This window comes from Myripristis murdjan, chromosome 4, assembly GCF_902150065.1.
Source record: "Myripristis murdjan chromosome 4, fMyrMur1.1, whole genome shotgun sequence".
In the NCBI taxonomy this organism is placed as follows: domain Eukaryota; kingdom Metazoa; phylum Chordata; class Actinopteri; order Holocentriformes; family Holocentridae; genus Myripristis; species Myripristis murdjan.
In genome coordinates, this window is record NC_043983.1 from 1,595,789 (window position 1) to 1,622,778 (window position 26,990).

The window sequence follows — 26,990 nt, forward strand, 5'->3', positions numbered from 1 at the left end:
GGACCAAGATGGTGGCTCTTTGATATTACAAAAACAGTTCATTGAAATGTGTTTCTGAAATAAACTATGCAGCTGACTCTGTCTTCATCTCAGATCGACGATGGTTCATTGAAAACTGAGTTTTCCAGAGATGTCGAGTTATGGTGGAGGCCAGTAATGTGCATTAAGTAGCTTGCGGGGCTTTGCTGTATAAAGACACATTTTCACGAGGGTCGCCCTGTTACAATGCAAATGCAAATCCCAGCCGTGCAGCGCTGATTCAAAGCGAACAGAGCCAAGCCAGTGCCATGAGTATGGAAACACGGCATCAATGTCCCTGCTAATGCTGTTTTTTCACCGCAGGGTGCCAGCTCTACTCGACTCGTCTCACTTTCCTGGATTTTGTTTTGCACTGCAGATAGAACCCCTCACGGTGAACCTCTGCCACTTGCTTTGGGGGCATATTGACTAGTTTTCCAACCTTTCTCTACCAAACCCCCCACCCAAGTGTTTTATTTTCCCGAAAAATCTACAAGAGCAACTTAAAAGAGCTGCAGCACATGGACAATATTAGTTTAACTTTAATTAGCTGGGTTTAAAAAATATTTTTAACAAGGATCAAGTGTCATGTTTTTTTTTTGTTTTTTTTTTGTCATGACTTTCACTTTAGTATTTCCTGGTTATAAACTGAGCTGATCAGTTTGTCTCTGACCAATCGGTCGTCTGTAGTGTTTTCATGCCACCTTTTAGGCTCGCTTGGAAGCTCGATGTGGCACGCACTGCGTGTGCATCCCACCAGACATCCATGAGTGAGTCACTGAGTGTATGACCACAATTTGCCACGCCTAGCCCACAGCCGTGCACACCATGGGAAAAACACACATGGAAGTGTGTTTACCCTTATTAATGTAGCAGACAGGTAAGACTTGTTATCACAGTCATGACACAGTCAGAACAAAAGTCAACTGTCTTAGTAAAACAGTGAATAAACTGTACTGAACAATAGGCCTACACTTATTACCGTTACACAGCGAAACCTCTTCACCAGTCTATACAGATCGTTATGTTCCAATCACCAGTGCATTGCTTCCCGCCATCATCCGCTTCCATTAGGCGTGCCAATATGGTGGCTGTCGGCTCCAGCTTTATTATTATCCATCCAGAGCTGATTATAGATCAGTGAGGAGAACACCACTCTGAAACAACGTGAAAACATGACATCTTGCAGGTGGAACAAAAGGAGCACACAGGCCAGTATCATCTTTTCCAAGGCATTTAAAAAAAGAAGTGAAAAAGGTGCAGGTGTGTTCAGAGAAGCAACAATGATGTTGTTATAGCACTGCTTGCTGCTGTAAATCACTGTTTTGTTATGTTAATGACAAATCAAAAATCAGACTCTCCTCCACCTTCTCTTTCAACAACCCCCACCCCCACCCCCATCTCTCTGCTCCTTGCAGCCAGCCAGTCACAGAGGAGGTGAGGAGGGAGCTGTCAGCGTGGAGCAGCTCTATCTCCCTGAGAGCATCCAGCTTCCTGTAACATCATCCCCCTGGTTCTGATCAGGGTCAGAGCAGCAAAGACGGTCAGGGAATGGCTGGAGGGGGGGGGCAACAAGAGGAGGAAGTGGAACAATGTACACGATTGTGGCTCCATCCCCCATGCCATCCTTTTTTTTGCCAGCCTCTGTACAAACTCTTTCTGTAATGTAGCATGAGGTCAGCTAATAAGCACAACAAGCCCGCCCCCCGCCCCCCTGAGTCCCGCCGGCCAGCCCTGTGCTCCCGTACCCTCTGATCTTGAGTGGGCATGTGCACACGCGACTGAACACTGCAGCTGACTGGCTGTGCCGCTTAGTTCCTCCAACACCACGGCGTCCTGTTCAGCTTCCGCATTAATCAATACTCTCTTGATGTTTCCTCTCTGTGGGCTTGAAATGATGTGACGTGTCCACTGGGCTCTGATCAGAGCACCTCTTGGGGTTGGGTTGCACCGTCCCTGCTGCATCTCAGCATGCCGCAGAGGATCACATGTTCCTACAGAACAGAAAAACTGTGAACAAACCTTACCCCACCCCGGCTGTTAGCTTGGACAGTCGTGGCTCTATCTTCCTCTCATCGTTACTGAGTGCTGGATACTGGCTGGATGCTCCAAATGCTAACTGTTAGCCTCCTGCTAACATTCGGAAAGAGAACTGCCTTAACAACTACGACAACATGGGCACACGGACAGTACAGTGAGGTGACAATGTATAAAAGTGGCTGTAATTCCTAAACAGTTAATGCCATATTCTTGTTCAACCCCTTGAATTAAAGCTGAAAGTCTGCACTTCAGTCACATCTTTATTCCATTTCCAATCCACAGTGGTGGTGTACAAGGGCAGAATACTTTGTCATTGTCCAAATACTTACGGACTTACTTGTATTTTTGCTCAAATTAGTGCTGATAACTTGATTTTCCCATTTCATCATCTGAGAGAGCTGGTAATTTTTCCACTCCCTGTATTATAGTACTATCAACATTAGGCTCAGTGCGACAAGGCTAGATTATTAGCCACCATCTTCAGTTTTTTTTTTTTTTTTTTTTTTTTTTTGGTTAAACTGTAACTCCTTTTCAGGCTGTAAAAATTGGCCACTCATTTGAATTTTAGTGCACTCTCATTTCAGCAGCGAAGGATAAACCCCCCCCCATAAACCCCCCTGTTGTTAATAGCAGGTGGGAACAGCCTCAGTGAGAGGCAGATAGCACCACTATTGTCCTACGTAACAGCTAGAGGGGAAGTGAAATGATATCACAATTTTTTTTTTTAAATGGGTGAACTATCCCTTTACCAAAAGGGAAACAGATGATGAATCTGAGGTTACTGCCAGCAAAAATTAACTCTTGTTTATAGAAGGACTGGGCAATATATCAATATTATTGTGATATTGTGACATGAGACTAGATATCGCACATTTTGGGGCATTGTAATATGATGAGAAGTGTTTTACGTTTTTAAAGGCTGCATAATAGTAAAAGGATACAGTTTCCGGACTTATTAGACAGTTGTAGCTGTTCTGTTATTAGCCTCTAACTGCTGGGTCATCATATCCACATTATTAATGATTTTTTTATCAAAAATCTGATTGTGTGTAAGTATTTTATGACCACACCAATAGCCATCCCTAGAATAACATCAAATTATCGAGTTATTCATCGAGGATATGATATTTTATTATGTCCAGATCACCCAGAGCTGTTTTATAGCACAGGTCGGTTTAGCCATTCACCATGCAAACCTGTGAATGACGTAAATGGCGGTTATCTTTGTGTGATATAATGTAGCTGTGGGAGCAAAGTGCAACGTGCGGTGGTGTTACTGAACATAAGTCACACCAAATCAATGAATGACATGAAAGAAAGTAAAGTACTGTTGGTATGCATGACTGTATGTAACTACAGGTACAGCTGAAATTATAATTGTTAGCTGTTACTACATATTGAGATCATGATTATCATCACAGTCATGGCTGAAGGTGATTTAAGAACATAATTCCTTTTTTAATATTTTTTCACTCATGAAATGACATTAAATGTTTTAATACTGTCAACATGTCAATATTCTGTAACCATGAATTCTGAAAATCTTCCCATCAGAGCCACATGTACTTGTATTTGAGTTTATGATATAGGAGATACAAGATGACATGTTTATGACCCAAGGGACAACCTGTTCATCACAGAGCTTTTCATGGAAGTGCCTCGCACTGTGCACTGTTTTCCCAGGTGTCTCTGATCCGTTTCCTTTTCAGGAAATCCATCATGACTAAGGAGTTCAAGAATGTGATAGTGGGGCGGCGTGGCTCAGGACATGGAGCTGTTGTCTGTTGTCTGTTCCTGGTTGGGTCCCTGGCTCCCCTGGACGGCATGTTGAACTGTCCTTGGGAAAGCCACTGAACACCTAACTGCTCTTGACGGCCAGCTTGGCAGCTTGCATGGCAGCTTATGCCATCGGTGTGTGAATGTGAGGCAAAACCTTGTAAAGAGCTCTGAGTGGTTGGTAGACTAGAACAGTGTTTCCAACCCAGTCCTCATGGACCCTCTGACCTGCAGGTTTTTTTCCAGCCTCTTGGACACCTGACCCAATTAATGCTCAAGCACCTTCATGCACACCCTGTCCAGGTAGATCTGTTTCAGCCAATCAGCATGAAGCCCTTGAATGGATCAGGTGTGAAAGAGTAGAGCTGGAACAAAAGCCTGCAGGACAGGCGGTCCTTGAGGACTGGGTTGGGAACTACTTGACAAGAAAAGTGTAGAAATGCAGTCCAATTACCATTGAAAGTCTCAATGAAGATTACACACTTTGACTTTTTTTTTTTTTTAATATGAGGCCTACCAAGAAGATTGGTACACATAAAATCTGTTTTTGTATTTTTTTAGTTTGTTTGTAGTTAACAAACTAAAGAATTAGTTCCTGATGGGGAACACATGCCAAACTAAACTGTGTGCTTAACTGATAAATCATTAACTCATGATTGAACAGCTGCTTTTGTTTAAGTTATTCTCAAGGAATATTTATAAGAGCGCTATGAGCTTTAAAAGCACATCCCAGTGATTTTGCATGTGTCGCTTAATATCTGCAAAATGTATATAATTCATGTTACTGCTGATCTTTCTGCCGTATCATTTTTTCCTCCCTTATATCCAGCCACTGCTTGCCATTCATTCCACCATGATATGAAAATGAACTTTGAGAGACTTCAGACTTTCCTCACACCTGTATCCCATCACTGTAATAAAGTCGTCCACATTAGTTTTCCTAAAAGCAGCAGCACTGTTGGGTTTTGATGACTTGAAATTGGACAGAGTGATGCAGTCCCACCACCAGAAAAGTTTCCCTATGGAAACTTTTGCGCAACACAGCCAGTCATTGGTTCTGTTGTTTATGAACTGTGATGATTTTGTTAGTCACAGAAGCAGAACATTACAAGGTCGCTGTTTCAACCAAAAAATCTAATTTGAAAATGGAGGGATTTTGTTTATATGTTTTGAAATCTTTAGTGCTCCTGAATGATTTGCAGAATCATGATTGGTACATGATTGTTTCAATGGTTAAATTGTAGTAAACAGCCCAAATATTCAAAACCACTGCATGGTCCTTTAAAGCTGTTCTGCTAGGCTAGTGCATGTTGTTAAATAATACTAAAAGCTGTTCATTATTTCTTATAGAAATTCATTGTGCTTTCATTGAACAGCACTATAGCAATTATAGGTCATCTGTCTGACATATGATCTTGAATTTAGTCATAAGTCATAAATCCAGCATCCTTAAAAACTACACACTTATGTTTGTGGTAATTTGATGGCCATATGATATAATATTGTTGTTTTTTGTGTGTTTTTAAATAAACACATGACATGTCAAATAGTCCCTAGTCTAAGAAGTATGCCTCTTTGTCCCATTGGTGTTTGCACTGCTGCGAGAACATGATGTCATGGAAATTCATTTGGACTGAGGGATGAGTTTTCAATTTGTGTTCTAAGTGATTAGTTGAATTTTTTTCTTTCAACTTTTTACTATTTGCCTTCTTTGCCATATTTTTGGAATAAATCAAGTGAATCTGCTCAGGTTCCAAAGGGTTAAATGATTTATAGTCCTTGAATGTTTCATTTTCTTCATTTCACAAAAACAAAAAACAAAACAAAACATACACAATCAAAAAAAAAAAAAAAAAAAAAAAAACTAGTGGCAGGAATCTTGGCTTCAAGCTTTGTGTCAGTGAGCAGCTGCTGAGATGCGCGGTGGTGCATCAGAAATCATCACTGCTCTCAGTACCTGCCAGCAGCAGAGCAGTGAGTTGGCCCTGCTGCCTGTGTGGGGCTGTGTGCTTCGTGCAGCTGAGGAGGATCTCAGGCCTGTGGCTGCTGCACTGCACACACACACACACACACACACACACACTGTTTGTGCCCAAATCATATAGTGTTCCACAGCAGGAGGAACGCTGTGCTGTAAACCAGATGCTGCTTTACCCTCAGCAGCTCACCTGACCCACCTGGGAATATGCTGAATTTTATGAATCATGAATAAACATGAACATTCATGGTAGACACAAAGCACTGTGAGCACTTTGTCAGCACCTGACATTTAAAGGCCATTCTCTCAGGTTATTTATCACTGTATTTGTGAGCTGTCACATCATATTTATGTTCACATCCTTCCCCAGCAATTCTGCACAGGTGGCAAACTTGGAAAAGTATTCACACTGACTTTGAGCTTTGAAGTCTGAGAACTGCAGAAAATGTATTGGAGCAACTTTGATGCTGCAGCCACTGTCAGGCCACACCATCAACAGCTCAGTATGGATGGAAGCTTGCCTTGCCACTAACCTTCATCCCAAAGGAGCCTGAAAGATTTTATTTCACTTTCACTGAAGAAAATTCACTTAAATCCTTGTTATTTCTCATTTTAGGGGAATTTTTTGGTGTTTTTCCTGTGGAGTTTTTTTTCTCACAATTTTTAGGGGTAATTGTATGGTAATTTCTTATAATTATAATAATTATAAATATCATTTTATGGTCGTTTTTTTTTTCCTAGTTTTGATTATTTTCCTGAAACATTTGCTAATTATCAGGATTTTTTGTTCATTTTATTTGCTCATCACTTTTATCCCCGTTTTTTTTTTTTTTTTTTTCAAGAAAACAAGTGAATTTGCTCAGATTTAACTAAGCTAATCTGATTGGTTGTGGCCCCCTAGATTGCAGAAGGCGGGGCCCGATTCAAATGCACTCTGGAAATAGAATGAGCAAAGTACGGAGTTGTGAAATGAAACATGACAAGGAACCCTGAGGCTAATAAGAGTAATCATCCCAACTACATGGAAGTGTCATGTGAACAATTTTCTCCTGGACAATAAAGAACTAAGCCACTAATCTTCAAAAAAAAAAAAAAAACAAAAAAAAACAGAGAGGTGAGGGCCCTAAAAAAACAGTCTCAAAAGTGGGTTTGACACTCTGCGTCGTTGCTGCAAATTTCTTAGGGGGTGCAAACCAGGGTGTCACTTACAAAAATCCACATGTGAAATGCCTTTTCACATGTGATTAGTAATGTGAACTTACTATTTTCACCTGACTTCAATTATTCACATGTGAAAAGAAAACTGCCCACACAAAGTCATGTGGAACTGGTGTTTTCACATGTGAATGACCTCTGAACTAGAGTTGCCACATGTGAAAACAACAAGAAGTCACATATGAAATAAACCACATGTGATTTTGGAACGCGTGTGTTTTTCATGTTGCTTTATCACATGTGAAATAATCAAATGTGTTTGCAGATCACATGGAAAAACATGAACAGCAGACATGAAATAAACTGTGTGATTTTGGAAAATGTTTTTCACTGGTTTTCCACATGTGAAATAATGAAATCACATGTGGCTGTAGATCACATGTGTTCCAAAGCAACATGTGGTTTATTTCACTTGTGATTTCACATATGTTTTTTTTTTCGTTAGGGGTTGCCAAAAAAAATAACATCCCACTCAGTCAACATTTCCATGATAAACAAAGGCTGAAGGAGTGACACCGCTAGCTTTTGTTTTATGAATCCAGCTAGCTGCGGCCCGTCCGGGAGGCAGCACATTCAACGATTAACACTGAGCTTTTGCCAGCGAGCAGCAGCACAATGTGAGGAAACAGGCCACACATGACTTTGTGACGCACTTGCCAGGTGGCCGCGTAACCCTGAGCTGGAGTCACACTGGTGTTGTCCCGCGGTCGCCAGGACAGAGAGGAAGCTGGTGCTGGCTATCAAAACAAAAGTGTGGAGAAAGATCGGGGGAATAAGGCTTACAGATGTGGAAAAACATCAAGCAATCAGAAAGCTTGCAAAGGTTAAAGTATTTTAGTGCACACACAAGAGACTCAGACCTGCTTCACTCCTCTCACTTTGTTCACTGTTCCTGCAGGCTAGAGCAACAAGCACAGAAAGACAGTTTGCCTCTGTGCTTCATTGGGTTTGTTCTCTGAATTGTAAAAGACTGCACTGAAACTGCTGCAAGGCTGTCCCAGGGCCCATTATTAAAGGGACAGTACATCTATTTTGAAAAATGTGATATTATATTACGTCCCCCTAGCCCAGGGGCAGGCAACCATGTGCCATGCTGAGCCGAGAGGCTGCAGGTTTTCATTCCAACTCCACCAGCTGATTTCACTTGACTTTAAAGCAGAGAGGAGGGCCTAATCAGTGAAATCAGCTGGTGGAGTTTTTGGTTGGAATGAAACCTGCAGCCTCTCAGATCACTATGGTACATGGTTGCCTGCCCCTTCTCCAGCTGTTCTGTAGGACAGCAGTGGAGCAATTAGTCCAGGCATTTTATGAAAAAACCTAGGACAAATTGCAAGAGAAAAAAGCTCAACTGATTTTGTATCCTCAGTTTGTCCTGAGTGAGGGAAAAAATATTTATATATATATAGTAACCTTCAAGGTTACTATATACATATAATAACCTTTTAATTCACTGTTTAAATGTCTGCTCTGGCATTTATTCCTTGTATTCCTTATTAGCACATATCAAATCAGATAATGTGTGATATGCATGTGTAAACAGAATAATTCAAAGAACTTGTAATTGACTTTTTTCTTGTCTTTGTGTGTGTAATCAACTTATGAATTTTTATAGTGATATCTGAAAGTAAAATGTTGAACCCCTTTCCCCTGTGTGTTAAAAACAGTGTTTTTTGGTAATATGTGGTCATAAATAGGTGATTTTCAAAACTTTCCACCAATGGGATTTCTTGGGACTTTTTTCCCTCACTCAGGACAAACTGAGGATACAAAATCAGTTGAGTTTGTTTCTCTTGCAATTTGTCCTAGGTTGACCCCAATTTTGGCCTAAAATTACTGGACTAAATCTCCCTCTCAGTGTTACTGAGTGCTGGACACTGACTGGATGCTCCAGATGCTAACTGTTAGCCTGTCATATGTCACAATCAGAAATATTGCTTTCTTGTTTTTTGTTTGTTTGTTTGTTTGTTTGTTTTTGGCTTTTATCCTTTGCGCTGAAATAGACAGAGCACTAAAATTCCAATGAGAAAGTGGCTTTAGGTTAGGAGATTTTCTTTTTTTTTTTACACAAAACCCTCCAGAGTGGAATTTGTAAAAAGTACGCTTTCCTTCTCTCATGTGGACGGTGAAAATGAAATTGGGAAATGGTGAGGTTACCGGTGCCACTTTGCTTCTTTGTGCACTCTCACGGTGGAGCGCAGCCCTCACACAAGCACTACTTTGATCACACAATACTCTCAACAACTCGGATTCACTGGTGACTTTTAGGAGGAGAGGATATCTTCCACTTGGTTTTCCATTCCATACATTTCCTACTGACTCTGTCTGCTCTCTTCAGTCTAATCTTGCTGCAAGACCACACTTTTGCAGAGGTGATCTTTGCAGCAAGACAATACGTATGTTTAGGAAGCCCTATTTCTGAGTCTATTTCTGGAAAGCAGAGACATGGATTACACAGCCTTTATTATGCAGATTATTGATTATAGTGTTTTGTTGTTGTAAAATCATGCAATTATGCATCCATTTTTTCCCAGTGGATCAGAGATGGCTGGCTGTTTTGAAATATGAGTTTACCATGGAGGCTTGCGAATAAAATTTTCTTCATTGGGGGTCAAGGGCAGCACATGGTGAGCGCTTGATACAAAAATGATCCATTATAGATGACGTATGGGAAACACATTCTAATTTCATTATACAACCTGTTGTATAATGACCAATAAACTTCCTTGTGTCCTTGTATCCATTAAAGTCTACAGTTCTCAATGCCTGGTCATTAATTAATTTGTTGGTACTGATAACCAACCTTGTCCTCACCTCACAGATATGTGTCATTTTGGGTTCAGCTTCTGGGTGATTTATGACACTTATAGGATATGAAACAACACTTGCTGTACTAATTAGATCAAGAATGATAAATTGAGGGCTCAGTGAAAACGTCTACAGCAGGTGCTTCATGTTGCCCCACAGGGCAACATGGAGGAGGGAGTCGGGAATTGTGAAATCCTCAGCGCACCTCACCCACCTGCACTCCCCACCTCACTCGTCTCCACGCTCCGTGCCTGCAGATACTCCACTCGATAAGTGCTTGTTACCTTTCAGTGCCTCCTCTGTGCAGGAATGAGGAAGTTGGGTGGGGGGAGGGGGGGCCCTGTTAATAAGAAAAGGTAAGCCTTACCTTGCCACTAACCTTCGGCCCAAAGGAAGTCTGTGCTAATCCTTTGTTGCACACCTGAGAGACTCAGGAGTGGATTACCTTTGGTCTTGTCAGCTGTCTGTCTGGCAGGAACTGGACTCAGAAGCTTCGGAAACCCCCCCACCCCCCAACCCCCCACTGTACTTTAGACAAACGAGGGCCCCATGGCTGCTCGCTTGTCAGTCACTGTGAAGGAATTTACGGTTTAGGAAGAAAAAGTGGCTTGAGGGGATCTTTCTCACTGTCACCCCCTCCCTCTTTTCCAGCCAGCCGTCAGCGGAGGATGTCGGTCTCCTGGGAGAGGCTGCAGGAACAAAGAAGATGTGAACAGGCCGTGCTGTCAGCCGGGGCTGCAGCTGATCAGCCGAAAAGCACACAACACTGACTTCTCCAGCAGGCTAAACAGTAAAAATTGTGTATCAAGTTAATTCACTTTTATTAATCATTAATTTACTTTATTTACAGTTATCTCCAAAAAATAAATTGTTTGTGTTTTTGCCTTCAAGCTGATGCTAAATTATTGGTGGCAGAGTGCTTCCAGTACAGTTCTTGGTATGTGTGAAATATGCATCAACAGCATCAGTGGGATACACACACCACCTGGGCTGCATTCAGACTGGAAGTGGTTGGAGGTGAATTTGCGACAACAGTCTACAAGGAGTTAAGAAGATCAAAAAGCTTTTGTTCAAGCCTTGTTGATTTTTGGCCCAGGTTCAGCTGAGGTTTTGACATTGTGGATGTGAATGTTTCCTTTCATTTGGGTGTGTGGCAGGTTTCAGACGTGTTACTCATTGACGACGAGTCCTTCAGGTCAGCTGTCAAGAGAAGCCAGAAGAGCGATAAGAACGCCTTGTGCTGTTTTCAGAGCCTGATCTGTGGACTTAGTGGGGGTGGAGCCATTATTTCAAAAGTCAAGGGGTGGAATGTTCAGTTAATTTTTTGTTTATTTACTCATGAATTTATTTAGAAATTGATGCATGTATTCATTAATTTACGTAAAATTAATCAACTTTTTTCCCTTTTTTTTTCGGATAATATCTTGCTAATTTAGTCCAGTCATTTTATGAAAAAACCTAGGACAAATTGCAAGAGAAACAAACTCAACTGATTTTGTATCCTCAGTTTGTCCTGAGTGAGGGAAAAAAAGTCCTAAGAAATCCCATTTGTGGAAAGTTTTGAAAATCACCTATTTATGACCACATATTACCAAAAAACACTGTTTTTACCACACAGGGGAAAGGGGTTCAAAATTTGACTTTCAGATATGACTATAAAAATTCACAAGTTGATCACACACACAAAGACAAGAAAAAAAGTCGATTACAAGTTCTTTGAATTATTCTGTTTACACATGCATATCACACATTATCTGATTTGATATGCGCTAATAAGGAATATAAGGAATAAATGCCAGAACAGATATTTAAACAGTGAATTAAAAGGTTACTATATATATAATAACCTTTTAATTTACTGTTCTATAGTAACCTTTTAATTCAAGGTTACTTTATATATAGTAACTTTTTAATTCACTGTTTAAATGTCTCTTCTGGCATTAATTCCTTATATTCCTTATATTATTATAAACAGTGTTATAAGTAACAAAGTCCAGTAACAAAGTTACTGGACTAATTTCCCCATCTTTTTGCAAGAACTGAAGTGCATTCACTCTGGTTTAAAGGGTCAAAAAGAGTTCAAAAGCACCTGACGCCTTTCAAAAATATTTTAACCAAAAAGAAAGAAAAAAAAAAAAAAACATGATGCAATAGGGATGAGGCGTGGGTGTTAGCTATTTAGTAGCTGGGCCCATCATCGTTAGGTGGAAAAAAATGCCTCCATCCTCCTCACTACATTGCAGCTCATTAGAATATTTGTGACATCAAACCAGCCCATCATCTGCGTGGGCGTGTGTGTGTGTCGTCCTCGCTGAAATTCTCCTGTGAGGACGTGCAGGAAGACCCGGAGGAAGGCGGCCTGCACGGCTCGCTGGTGAATTGAAACAAGTCTCATATGTGGCGGAGACTGATTAATCTTTAATCTCCTTCCTGCTGGAGACCCATCAACTGTTAGACCAACGTCAGAAGCTGGATTTACCATAGTGTACACAGGCTGTTTTATTCAGGTGGAGGTCAGCGGGCAGTTTGTAGGCACATTCCTGTGAAAGGTCAAAAATGTAAAAGGTGGATTCCAAATACACTGTAATCTCTTCATGTTACCTTGTTGACCGTCTCACAGAGACCACTTTTTGGGAATATCCAGAGGTTTGACAAGAACGCCTCCTTTCACAAGAGAAGTTAAATACATTTCATTCATTTCTTTCTTTACACTGGTGCTCCTACAAAGAACAGCAAACACGGCCTCAGAGGAAAGACACGCTGCTCGGAGTGTTTACAGAAAAGCTGCAGTTGTGGGGGTCAGTGCCATGTGTCTGTCGGCAAAGAGGAAACAGGAGGTTTGGGAGACAGACGCTGAAAAGCAGCCACTTTTTATCAGCAGTGCACATGAACATCTACTGATAAACATGGCTGAGGGGTGCCAGTGATCCTGATGACACTTTGGGTTCTCCACTAGAGGATGTCACTGTTGTCCCACACTTGAGTATCTTCACTAATCCAGGACCAAAAAAGAACACATATGGAAAAGGTCATAAAGGTCAAAATCAGATGCTTATGCTTGCAAATGATGAAAAATTAATGTATTAGGGGAGATCCGGGTCGGTTGTAGCACTTTTTTGTTTTTTCCTTATCACAAAAAGACAGAGCCGGCTACAGTTTTAATATTTTAATGTAAGCAAGGTACACAAGTACTCCACCAATCCAAACTACGGTTTCGTCCCGCGGATCAATACAGCAAGTGTGATCAGGCTGAAAGTGGAAGCAGCGCAATACTACTTTCGCCCCCCACTGTCGGGGCGAAAGTAGCACACGTGTGGGACGAATGTAGCAGTCCTCAAAAGTGGACTGAAGAGGTCAGATGACACTTTTTTTTTTTTTGGCTTTTACTTCTCATTCCTTCAACAGTTAACCTTTCCAAGTAATAGTGAAATATAATTTATGTTATATGTTGCAAATTCATATAGTTAGACCTTTTGTCTATTTTGCTGACATAACCAATGTTTTGCCTCCCTTCATAGACTTACCCATGCAAATGATTCACAATACAAATTTCTTGTTAAGATTAGCATTTAAAATGATTAACTTTTATAGTTATGAACTTTGCATTTAAGAACGGCTAGATTATTTTTATTAAATAATTGCTGCAGCTCTGATTGACTGGCCCTCAAAAACAGCCTGGCAAGCTCATTCATAAAGCTCTGTGCTTCCTCACCCTAATCCTCAGCATATCCTGTAAGCACAGCATCAAGGAAATACATAGGTAAGGCTCTGCTACAACCGTCCCTCCTCGCTCTCCCTACATTTAAAAGGACATAGCAGAAAAGCTAAGCTAACCACATGAAACAACCGCTAATGTTTAGTCTACCGATAGGTCCAACAGACCATATAGGTTTGTTGTATTAAATACACAAACTCTATGACAAAATCAAAAAACACTTACGGTTTCAGTATTTTACTTACCGCTATGAAAAAAATGTTTTCTCCTAAAACTCGGCAACAATACATGGGGCGGCAAAGATTTTTTGCAGAGGCAGCCATGAAAGGAGGTGGAATCTGCTCACCAAATTACAAGTTCCTGTGTTGTGTCTAACACGAATAAGGGCCCGTGCTACAACCGCCCCCCTGCTACAACCGACCCGGATCTCCCCTAAATTAAAAATGTGATATTATTGCTCCAAATGCTAACTGTTAGCCTCCTGCTAATGAGGTTGACTTCCCCCCAGCTAACATTCTGAAAAATAATTGCTTTCAGCCCTGCATAGCCATTTATAAATGTTTTCTAAATGTTTTTGTTTGGAGGGGAGGTCATTCATCTATATTGTGAATATGTTTGATTACAGGCCACCATCAATCAGGGGGGTGATCAGTTCCCAGATAACACACATACTGTATGTGGGACTAATGTATGCTGTAGATCTAAGATTGTAAATCGTCTAAACATCAGAAAAAACATCTCACCCATGTAGGTTTGATGTATGAAGCAGTTTTCAAACAAGCCCCAGACATCAGGACAACATAAATATGATGTTGTCGCACATCAGTTTGATGTCAGGGAGATGTAGGGCTGCTGAGAGTGGGCCCTCTTGTTAAAGGACCATTCCAGTGATTTGGAATGTTTGGACTGTTTACTACAATTTCGCCACATTTTACATTGAAACAAACCATTTTGCAAATCACGTGGGGGGTACTAGAGAGTTCACAACATAGAATCAAAATCCCTCCATTTTCAAATTTGAATTTTGGTTGAAACAGCCACCTTGTAATGTTCTGCTTCTGCAGTGAACATTTATAAATCTCTGAGCTAATACTTGGTTGTGTAAAGCAAACATTTCCTGCGTACTGTTTTACAGTGGAGGAACCATTTCACGCCTGTCCCATTTTCAAGTCATCAACACACAGCAGTGCTGCTGCTTTTAGGAAAATGAATGTAGATGAATTTATTACAGTGATGGGATACTGCTGTGAGGAATGTTTGAAGTCTCTGAAAGTTCATTTTCACAGATGAACGATTAAGAAAAATCCAAAGTATTGTGTAGATATTAATACTAAACATGCAAAATCACTGGTATGGTCCTTTAAAGTTCCTACCAGTCACCAGTTGAGCTTAACAAAGGTCAAAGATTATTTATTACCTTTGTACGGGAAGGGATAATTGGAACTTCACTGTCCCCAGCGACCTTGTCTTGGGTCCAAAGATCAACATTTGAGGAACTTTGTTTTTAGCTCTACCGCCACGCATGCTGCAGTTCAGCTGAGTTTTGAAAGGTTTCCACAAGCTGCTCAACAGCTCACCGGCTGAACTCCAGGCCCATGCACCAGTCACTGTCCTTATCTGTTGCATAGGTTTTTAAAACCACAGTTTGAGCTCCACGGTCAATCATCCACAGCATAGAGAAAAAAGAAAAAGAAAAGGAAAACAGAAAAAAAAAAAAAAAAAAAAAAAAAAAAAAACGGGAAAAAATACTGCCAGCAGGCAACAGGATACACATGGCCATGATAGCTGGTAGGGTCCAGGAAATGGAGAGAGAAGGAGAGGAAGGAGGATGGATTTGGATCACAGCTGTGTTCAGATTGAAAAATTCCTGTTTTGAAGAAACACAGAGAGGCAATTTGTTGCTCTCCCCCTGGGCTGTGAAGGGCGGAAGAGCACGCTTTGCCACAGCGAGGATTAAGTGCAGTTGTGGTGTCACTGGAGCTGTGCACTCAGCAACTTAGCCATCACTGGTCCCTGTGCTTGTTTTGCCACTGGACCTCAAGAGTGCAATTGAGTGACTTCCAAATCGTCAGTAAAAATGCTCTGGTGCCCACAAGTCATACAGCTAAAACGCTCATGTCTTCTGCTGTTGCTTGTGTGACGCCGTGTCCTCTTTGTGTTTTGTGACAGTACTGAAAGGAAAAGCAAGCAAAGACCCTCTCCTGATTTCCAGTAACTGTTGGCAGAAGTCCCGCACCAAGTTACAGGAATGTGTTTGTCAAAAAGTTGACCTCGACTCTTATTTCCCACAGTGAGCAGCCTGTAAACCTGTTAGATCTCACCTCTACACAAATAAATGAAATCCTTACAGGCTGGGAGAGGCCAACACGCAGAAGAAAAGCTTTAGTTTACTTTGACACAGTTCGTCACCTCCAAAGCCTTACTGCCGTCAGCAGCCAACTAGTTTACTCATTAAACAGAATACTAAAATTTACATATATATTTGCAAATATTATCTTTAGTCCAGTCAAACATTTATGAGTATGAGTGAAATCTGGCTGCTAATACCTACCAAAAGGTCAGTATCACTGGCAGCAGTAACAATGCACCTTTCTGTTACACTCTTTCAAAGGCGCGCGCACACACACACACACACACACACACACACACACATTGCATTGCTCTTTTATTCATTGTTTCACTGTATTTGTTTTTTTTTTCTTTTATAATTTGTCTATGTGTTCTTTTTTCTTGTGAAGCATTTTGCAAAAACACTGCTTAAGGCCAGGGCTGCCCGGCAGCTCACCTGGTAGAGTGCGTACCACCCACCAAGGCTGAGGCCTGACCGCAGCATCCCGGGTTCAAGTCTGAGCTCACTCATCCTCTCTCTCTCTCTCTGTCTTTCCTTTATCTCTCTATGGTGACGGTCAAATAATAATAATAAAAAGCAGAAATACAAAAAAAAAAAAAAAAAAAAAAAAATGTTCAAGTCACTTCATAAATTTGAATTGTCAGGTATAACATTTTATAATATTGACACAGAAATAAATGTCCTGTACCACTGTCCAGTCAAATACATGTGTCTCTGATGTAGATGATTTTCAAGTTTTCACTTAATGTGAGAATTGTCCTAATTCGTTTTTTTATTATTATTCCCAGGAAACAAAAAACAACTTTCAGAATATTCAAGATTAAAGTCAGAAATTTATGAGAAAAAAATATATTTTCTCTGAGATTAAACTGGTAAATTTATGAGAAAAACGTGCAAATTTATGAGGAAAAAAAAAACCAAATTCTGAGATTAGAAAGTTACAAATTTACGGGAAAAAACTCAGAAGTTCGCTGAGAGTAAAGTGGTAAATTTAAGAGGAAAAAAAGCACAAATAAATGATAAAAAACAAACAAACTTGACAATCAAGTGTGTTGTTTTCTTCAGATTAGGCTCAAATCACGGAGTCAAGTCTGGATGCTGATGATAAAATTATGATTCTGGGCTCAAATCACCAGCGTTTCCTTGTGACGAAATCCCCCTGCAGAGTCAAATGTGATGAGGTCAGCTGCAGACCTGACACACCTGAGTGCCTGAGCTTTTTCTTGTAAATTTATCACTTTAATCTCAGAGAATAAGTTTTTTTCCCCTCATAAATCAACCACTTTAATCTTGGAAATACTGAGTGTTTTTCTCGGAATATCACCTGCCCTCCCCTGGCTCTGTAATTTTTTCCCTCAACAATGGTTCTAATATGCTGTCACAGTAATCCCTTAGATTAACTTGGTACTGGGAAAAGGAATCTAATAACAGTAATCTGAGTAAAAGTAAACTAATTACTTCCAACACTGCTTGGAAATGAACCAGGGGCATAGAATTGGGTAGGGACGCCAGGGACACATGCCTACCAATATCCAGTCACTACTGTATAGTCCCTCCCATCACCAAATGACGAACCGCGGTCTGGGCACGGACCCAGTGACGGTTCTGTCCGGACCCGTGACATTTCTAATATTAATAAATAAATCATTCGTTGTTATTTTTTCTCTGATGGTCATGGCTACAGACTGCATGCGCAATCTAGCTAATCCGACAGGAGTGACATCAATAGCCAATCAAAATGATTATTTACCTTTCAGCACCAGAGAATAGCCTACCAGAGGAAGGGAGATGAGACGGTGGAGATGAAAATGGCTTGCTCCAAAATGAGAAAAGTAGAGAGTGAAAACCAAACTTTTAAAGATGAATGGACGGACCAATACATGTTCATTCTGCCTGCAGCCACTTCTAAACCATTGTGTCATATGTTGTGAAACTGTGGCGATAATAAAAAAGTGGCAACGTCAAGCGTCACTATGAGACCAAACACGGATCGTTTGATGAAATGTACCCGCAGAAGTCTGCCATGATATGGAAATGTGCATACGTTGTTGATTTTATTTGCATCAGGGTACGCTATTTAGACCAGGGCCACTCAACTTAGGATGGCTCAGGGGGCACACAGCAAAATCCAGCTGTGTCCAAGGGCCACAAGCTAAACATGTCTGTCCTATTTTGGACGTTGAAACAATAATTTTGTCACAGGCTACATGACTAGTCTAAAAATTAATGAAACATACAGAAAACAGCTATATTTCCATCCAAGGCCAAACCTCACTGAATAAAAGACTGTCATGCAATGATTAATGATGAAATGATCAAGTTACAACAAAATGAGGCTTCATTCCCAAAATGTGAACAGAATGGGCAACTTACTCGGAGGTTAATACTGAAATTAGGCCACATCACACTCCCTTGGAACATTATAAAATAAACAGGCTTCATTCACAACATGTTAGCGATAGAAATGATTTGTCCACAGACTGAAACTCAGTAATTAGATAGAATAACAATATTTTATTATATGACAGTGGTGGGCCACATGAAAATGACGTACGGGCCGCACACGGCCCCCTGGCCACAGGTGGAGTGGCCATTATAAGATTCGGATCTTTGCTGGGATGACATTTTAGTAACTGGACATCTTTGAATTTTAATTGAATGCCCCTGCCCTACCAAAACACTGTCCGCCAGTGTCTAGTCGATGCTGATGGTTTCTTGCTAATGTGTGATTGGCCGTCCCTGCTGTCACTCCATGTGGTTGTAAAAAGCACCTGAGGACATGCTCAGCAGAGTTTGTTTCTCTGGTTGGACAGCAGCTGCAGTCTGTGTGCATCTGCAACTTTAAGCTGTTCCATGTTGACTGTTTGTTCTGCCTGAGTCACGTCAGCTGGACAGAGTTTAATATCAGTGGTTGTATTTACATTCACATTTGTGTGTGTGTGTGTGTGTGTGTGTTTGGTGTGTGTGGTATAAGGCACAGCCAGGATGGGTCCCAAAAAAAGAAAAGTGCACATAAGAAGTTTCTTTAGAAGTCAAAGCGGAAGTTACTCCAAAAAAATAGGCCCACTTTATTTATTAAATTGCTGACATGTAGTTGATAATGATGGTGATAACAATAATAGTAGTCACCTGAGGTACTGATGTTTTTCTTCACTGTTTATTTCATCAGGTGGCAGTTAGAACAATAGTTCAGCATGCTTCTTTGAAATGAGAGCTTTTATCGGGCACATTGGCCTGATAAATTATCAATTTTTCTTAACCATGATTTAAATAGCAGGTGTAATGGTACAAGCTGATTCGAATCCCTGGTGTAGACCTGGTGCCAGCCACAGTACTGGTGGCAGAATGGGAAAGTAGCTGCAGGAATAACAGCCGTGAGCTGCTAGCGTGGTGTATTTATCTTGTGGTGTCAGTGCTGTCAAACAGCTGTAATGTAAATATGTACTGACGTAGTTCTCCCCGAGAAGAATGAACACAGAGCTTATAAGAAATGATCAGCGGCAGTCGGGTGTGAGCGCGTGCGTGCGTGCGCGCACCGTAAGGGCGGGCGTAGCCTCGGCCAGCCTCCACGCGCTCCCCCGAGCGCCGCGCCCGCGCCTTTAAAAGCCGGAGCGCTCCTCCAAGACGCTTCGGTAGCTCGGAGATCAGCCCGGCCGGCCGCACAGGGATGAAGCCGTGAAGCTTTCCGCTAGTTTCTCTACAAGTGTCACCTGCTCGTTCCGCCGGGAAAAAGGACTGTTTCTAGTTTTAACAAGCAGCCGAGGGGACGAAAACTCCATCCACTGATCTGAAGTGCAAGTAGGTGGTTTTCTGTTCTACACTCCTCATATGTCTTTACAGTGATTACGGGGGAGCGGGGAAATAGAGCCACGTTTTACAGCCCATGATCATAAACTGACGCAAAGCAAATGTGAATTTATTTCAAAGAGTCGTTTTGTATACTTAAGGTTGTATACTTATTGCTGTTAGAAATCAAAACGCTGCTCTAACTCATGCGGTTACAGAGGCGCTGAGCCGTCAGAAAGGTGCTCTAGATTGGTGGTACATTTACTCCACAATCTCCTTTTTTAATCAAACTGCTTCACATAGATGTGCTAACACACAGTACTGTGAAGTTTATGATCTCAAGTGGTCGCTTATATAGTGTCCTTATGCGGTATACAGAACTCACAGCCTATTTAGAGGTGGCCCCTTTCGCCCGCTGGTTCAGTTTATCAGCTCCTCAGTCAAACCCCATGCTTATCTGGCTCATCCTGATTGAGCAGCTAACTGGACAATTAGGCATCATACCAAAAAAGTCGAAAAAGTAACCATCACCAGTGGACCGATTAGTCTAATGTTGGATTTCAAAATGTCATTTTTCTTTATCCAGTTTAAACTTTCTGCCAATGGGGAAAGGAGGCCCGGTGCCAATCTTTTATGTAGTTTGGCTTGTTCTGAGGATTTACTTGAAGCATGTTGAAATAAAGCAGAGCAGAGTAGGTCACTGTATCACAGTTTCACCTGGCTGGCACATTTCACCTGTTTATAAGAAATATAAGAGAAGATCCAAAAAGACTCGCCATAGGCTAAGTAGCGTTGGTGCAGATGGGCATGGGTGCGCGATCATGTGCCATACAGCCATACAGCCAGTCACTGTGGCCGGAGATTTCACTGACACACACCTTCAACCAGAGAAGAGGAAGTCAGTGAAATTCATGTTACAAGCCTCCATGTTAGCCTACATCATTGCCCAGCACTGATTTACGCAATACGAAGAAATTCATTACTCATACCTAGTAAATCGCATAGGCTAATTTAGTGATAGATGTAGGCCTGAATCTCCAATTTACGGAAAACTGTACTAGATGTTGGAGTAAAATGAGGTCTGTCGAGCGCAACAGGTGCATCTTAACAAGTCATGTAGTTGTTGGCTCCTTGGAGGGGTCAGTTTATTACACAGCTTTCCAACTTGTCAAGAAATGTCTTAATGTGTCATTTTTATTGATGCAACTTGATTCACCCCTTTTATTTCAAGACACTTGTCTCTAGAAAACTCCCGAAACAAGCCAAACTGCCTTTAACTTAAAGGCAATTATCCATTTGAAGAGTGAATTTGAGACTCGAACCGCTAGTTTTGGGTCAAGGTTTCGTTTTTTGGGGGGTGGGGGGTGGACCACATAGGGAGTGTCTCTGGGGTCGTGACAGTACAAGCCTCAGCATGACGTGGTGAAAACGTGAGGGGGGCACATTCCACATGCAGCTGACAGTGGTTGAGTAAAAAGTGACAAGACCTCAGCGCAGAAAAAAAAAGTGCTCTGAATGTAAAAACAAAACCACTGCATGAAGTCAATTTGCATTTTTAAGGCATTTTTAATGTACTAGTACAGCACATAGTTATATAGAAGAAACATCTATCTATCCATCTATCTATCTATCTATCTATCTTTTTTTTTATATACATTTTTCAGAATTTTAGTACTTTTCATCCTAATTTTTATGTAACTTTATTGTAATTTTCTTGTAATTTCAAATATAGAATTCTAATAATTCTAGTTCCTTGCTACTATCTATCTATTTATTTATTTATTTATTTATTATTACTACAATTTTTCTGATTTTGTTTGTTTCTTGCTACTTGTCATTAAAGGGTAATATTGTGTTACTGTTGTTTTTACGGGTTAAACGGCCCATTCTGCATGGGATAACAAAGACACCAATAAAATAAACATTCCAGCTTGCTGTATTGAAGCTGTAAACAATGCTCATATCATAACAATGGCAGTGAAAACATTTCACTCCTATACCATTCCAAGACTAGAACAAATGACCCTAGAAAAGAAAAAAAGAAAATGAGGATCTCACGTATACAGTGCTGCCTTTTTAATACCTCAAACCACATTTAATTTTCATGATTTTACAATAAAATTGAAAATAAAAAAATAAAAAAATAAATAAATAAATACAACTGGATTTTTTTTTATATATATAGTTTATAAGATTTTGGCTGTAATTCTTGGTTTTCGGGTTGCAGAAACCCTCAAATAGCAAAAATGTCACTTTAATTTAGCCCTTATGTGGAACATGAGAGACTACAGACAAAAGCAGAGGCTACCCTAGTTGAGAACCACTGCTTTACAGTAGGTGAACTGTTCCTGCAAATCTATGTAATGCTGTATTCTGTTCTTCCACAAAGTGTTTGAAAGTTGGTCAGAAAGACAATTCAGGCACTGATGGCTGTGATTTTGTTTTCCAACAGGATGAACAACAGGGATCGTTGGAGAGTGTACAAGCGGGTGAGTGTCATGTTCTTTCTGGCTGTGGTGGCTCTGACTGTTGTCCAAAGAGGGAACATCAGCATGGAAGCTCCCTTCAAAATTGAGAGGCAAACTCGCATGGATGCCTCTGAGGGAGTAGATCGGGCAGCGAGCCTGCAGCTGAAAAAGGGCTTAGAGACGATTGGCTTCTGGAAGGCCAGCAACCCTCAGCCCGTGCCTAAGGCTCACACAACCACGGAGGAGCCGAGCATCACTGAGGACCACAGCCTCAGCCACTGGGATGTAACCAGCTCCAACTGCAGCGCCAACCTCAACATCACGGGCCAGGAGTGGTTCATGAACCTGGAGAGCAATTTCCAGCAGTTCCTGCTCTATCGTCACTGCCGGTACTTTCCTATGCTCATCAATCACCCAGAGAAGTGCGCTGGAGAGACCTATCTGCTCATGGTTATTAAGTCGGTGGCCACGCAGCATGACCGCCGGGAGGTCATCCGCAAAACCTGGGGCAAGGAGCAGGTGGTGGACGGCAAGAGGGTGAGGACGCTCTTCCTCCTGGGGAAACCATCTAACGAGGCAGAGAAAGCGAACCACCAGAAGCTATTGGAGTATGAGGACTACATCTATGGGGATATCCTTCAATGGGACTTCTTAGATAGCTTCTTCAACCTCACGCTCAAGGAGACTCACTTCCTCAAGTGGTTTGACACCTACTGCTCCAATGTGCGCTACATCTTCAAGGGGGATGATGACGTCTTTGTCAGTGTGACAAACATCTTCGAGTTTCTGCAAAGCAGCACCCACACAAAAAATCTGTTTGTGGGGGACGTCATTTTTAAAGCAAAGCCCATTCGTAAAAAGGACAACAAATACTACATCCCCCAGGTGCTGTACAATAACACACACTATCCTCCGTACGCTGGTGGAGGGGGGTTTCTGATGGATGGGCCTCTGGCAAGGAGGCTACACTGGGCAGCGGACACCCTGGAACTCTACCCCATCGATGACGTCTTCTTGGGCATGTGCCTTGAGGTGCTCGGGGTCATCCCGATCAGACACAACGCCTTTAAGACGTTTGGCTTGGTGAAAAATAAGAACAGCAAGTTGAACAGAGAACCCTGTTTCTTTAAGAACATGATTGTGGTGCACAAGCTGCTCCCATCGGACCTCATGCACATGTGGAATCTGGTGAACAGTGACTTGATCTGCTCGCAGAAAGTGGAGATCTCATAGCCCTGGAAACAGCGGGTTGGGGACAGCACAGACTTTGAGCTGAGGTGGAAGTGATATGTGAGAGAGGGAGGCGAATGTTAACTTGTCAGTTGACTTCTATTCAAGTTCTCCTTTATGTGGAGAAGGACAAGGATAATATTTAAAACTTTCTATTTATGTACTGTGATGCAAATTCTGTTGGAGCAGCTTCCACCACTATCAGAGTAAATTATAAAAAGTTTTTAATTTTTTTTTTTTTAAGGCTGCTTAGGGTTATTTATATTCTCTTGATGTTTTGAAGGCCTCTCAGCAGGTCAATTCTGAGACAGCGACCTAAGGTTAAGCTATTGTGTTGTGAGGAGGATGGCCAGTTGCTCCACAGTAACAGGCTGTCGACTTTGTCCCGAGTGTTGCGCGTAACCGTCATTTGGACCAGACATTGGCATGATCCAGTGACTTCAGATAGTTTCACACAACAAGAAGAAACAACTGTGTGTCTACCTCAGCAAAGTAGCCCAAAAGTCTAATTTTCTTAACTAGTTACTTTATCAAACATAACCAGGAAAGCAGTGTCTGAACACTGCATGTTCCCAAAGTAAGACTTAGATCCCAAGATTTCAAGATTTCACGTTTTCAAGATCATTATTATTATTATTATTATTATTATTATTATTCATGGAGGTCTTTGCACTTCTATTATTCTCTGGAATGTGACTGACTTGATCGGGACTTCTGCTACTAGCATGCTACTGAAAACTACAAAAAAAAAAAAAAAAAAAAAAAAAAAGATGTCTAAACTTGTTACCTATGTTTTGCCCATGGATTTGAATGTGCTGATATACTTGACATGAATTTGGTAGAGGGTTTACAATCAAACTGTGAAACAAATACAACTACTGCTGGTACGTGTTTGTGACATGTTAATTTTAATAGCCCCCAGTAAATTGGGACGGATGGGGCCAAAATGAAAGGATCTGATATTTAATTTTATGTGGATGATAATGGTATTAATGGGATATTTAATGATTATATGGCTGAACTCGGTGGTTGTAGTGGGTGGTTATTATGTCTGCATTATGTAAATATGTGTAAGAGTCAAAGTGCACCTAGAATGTCATTTGTAAATAAATTTTTAAAATCACCTTTGGTCCACATGATGTTCCTTGAAAAGAGTGTCCTACATTTGCTTCTTTTCTGTATGGCCTTATCAGCAGTAAACATCAGTGTGACTATCCAAATCAGGTCAGCCTACAAAAGAGGCTATGATATATGATCGATGTTGACGGATCAGTTACTACAGTCAAAGGAAGCGTTTCTCGACGGATATAGCCTCACCTAAGAAATGAATTGCTGTAATCTGAACAATGTATTAAATGTTCATATTATCTATGTTCAGCCCCTCAGGCTAGGAGGATGTGTTTCTGTTCTATTCACAGAGCACTTTTAGCCTAAGCAAAGATATCAAAACATTGTCACCTATCCTATTCATACTGTACTTTAACCCTTTAAATCCTGGACACACTCACTTGATGTGTTTGAAAAACATGGCGGAAAACAGGCCCCCCACCCCCTTCCCAAACACACACACACACACACACACACACATACACACACACACACACACCATTATTACAATATTATTACAATAAATAAAAATTAGTAAAGACAATTGTCATGAAATTAGAAAAAAATGTAAGAATATTATAAGAAAAATAGCAAAAAAAAAAAAAAAAAATAGCAAACAATTACAAGACAGGTATAAACAAAACAAAACAAACAAAAAAAAAGATTTGGAAAATTTGTTAAGTTTTTGTACATTTGTTTTGTTTTGTTTTGTCTTTGTAATAGTTTCCTGAAGTTTTAGAATTATTAGCACTGTACATGCAATACTGATACATACTGAACAGCCAAACCTGACATAGACTGCAAGGCAAAGCCAAAAGAAATATGACACGACTTTTCCAGTAAATCTTTGCTATCTGGTGTGTAAGACATATTTTCTGCCTGCAGTCTGTTTTGTGTTACTTTTCAAAAGGGAGGTCTGCACATGGTCACGGCTGGTGTGTGATTTCATGGTTTATGTTAGGCCTCCCAGCCACATATTGTGTATCTTTTCACGGAGGGAAACTGCTATCAGTGATACTGCCAATTGAAGGTGAAGATGTTTTGTGCTTTAGTTGGCCCACTACCTGGGCATTACTAAACAAAAGCAATACATTCCTGTTATTGTTCATAATTTCTTGCAGCACAAAGACAAGAAAGCCATGAAGAAACTTGATCTCGGGAGGGTGGGGGTGGGGGGTGGGGGGTGTCTGTGTGTGTGGGGGTCATCCACATTTCGAGACACTAACAAAGTTGACAGTGCCAGAAAAGCCGAAGCAGCTTTGTCTCGTACTGTTGTCCTCTTCAGTGAATGTTTGGGAAACCTAATGCACGAGAGATATACTGAAAAATGTACTAAGAAAATAATGAGCAGGATAATTTGTTAATATCATGTTTAACCATGAGACGGCACAGTTTGTTCTGCATGACTTGCTATTGAATTTACATCCTGGTGAGATGATCAAGTTTCTGCTGAGGTTTAACATTGCAGGCTGTTTTAAGTTAACCCAGCTGCAGTCGACAACAGCGTAATCAAAAACGTCTCATATTAGCAGCTATAAGCCCAAGTGATCCGGTTTCAGCTGTTGTCTGTTGTTGTAGTCTCAGAGGATGTAAGGGCTAGATGCTGAAAACAAGTGCTGGGAGGGAATGACAAGAAAGTTTTTCACTGGAATGCATCTTGCTCCAGACTGAAAGAAACACGAGGCGAAATGTGACAAGTCAGTCAGGATGTGGCCGGTGGAATCACACCTGCTGCACACGGCAGTACAGGAACCACAGTTTTACTGGGACAAAGGAGGCAGTCAACGTGGCATCATCTTGGCTGCTTAATGTACTGTGAAAAGAAAAAGAGACACCTTGGCACCTTAAAGGAATAGTTCGCCCAATATGAAAAATGTGATATTATTTCACTTGCCCCCAGCTGTTCTATAGGACAGTAGTGGTTCTATCTTCATCTTATTGTTACTGAGTGCTGGATACTGGCTGGATGCTCCAAATACTAACTGTTAGCCTCCTGCCATTGAGGCGGACTTCCCCAAAATGATGTACAAATGTTGACCAGAAAGGTACAGGAAGTGAATGACATAGGGGAGTGGAGTAAAAGAAGAAGCTAGTCACAATAATGACTTGTCAGCTGTCTGTTAATACTGCAGAGAAAGTTGTCATTTTGAGTTGAGTGATGGAGGAAGTTCAGAAGTTACCGTATCTTTTTGGATGCTGATAACAGGAAAAACACAGTTTTAAACACAAATTCCTGCAAAATTATCATCCATATGCACTTGGTAATTATATGTACATTTTAGTGTTTCAAAGCGACATCCAAAGTGATGCTAACCCTTCTTTGATTGGATTAAGACTTTTATTGTTAAGAATGTTAGCTGGGGGGAATCCACATAGAGTTGAATTGAGGGCAGTCGAGGGCAACTGGACTTGTCTACCAACCATCATTCATTCCTGGACTCCAGATGAGGTGACTCCACTGATACTTCATGCCTGGGCCACACTGTCTACCTGAGCAGTGTG

At 41.1% G+C, this 26,990-nt stretch overlaps 2 protein-coding genes across 2 annotated transcripts in view; both read left to right on the plus strand.

Annotated features, from left to right (window-relative positions):
- The window catches only part of armc9 (armadillo repeat containing 9), a 64,069-nt gene extending 61,564 nt beyond the window's left edge, over window positions 1-2,505 (plus strand). Inside the window, exon 26 of the mRNA XM_030049616.1 lies at window positions 1,437-2,505. Coding sequence (XP_029905476.1) covers window positions 1,437-1,459 — 23 coding nt within the window. The 3' untranslated portion in view covers window positions 1,460-2,505. The remainder of the gene's footprint in view (window positions 1-1,436) is intronic.
- Window positions 2,506-19,573: 17,068 nt separating this feature from the next.
- Window positions 19,574-24,457, plus strand: b3gnt7 (UDP-GlcNAc:betaGal beta-1,3-N-acetylglucosaminyltransferase 7). Its single transcript, XM_030049232.1, has 2 exons — window positions 19,574-19,695; window positions 22,136-24,457. The coding sequence occupies exon 2, from the start codon at window positions 22,137-22,139 to the stop codon at window positions 23,382-23,384; it is 1,248 nt and encodes a 415-aa protein (XP_029905092.1). The 5' UTR covers window positions 19,574-19,695; window position 22,136; the 3' UTR covers window positions 23,385-24,457.
- Window positions 24,458-26,990: the final 2,533 nt, after the last annotated feature.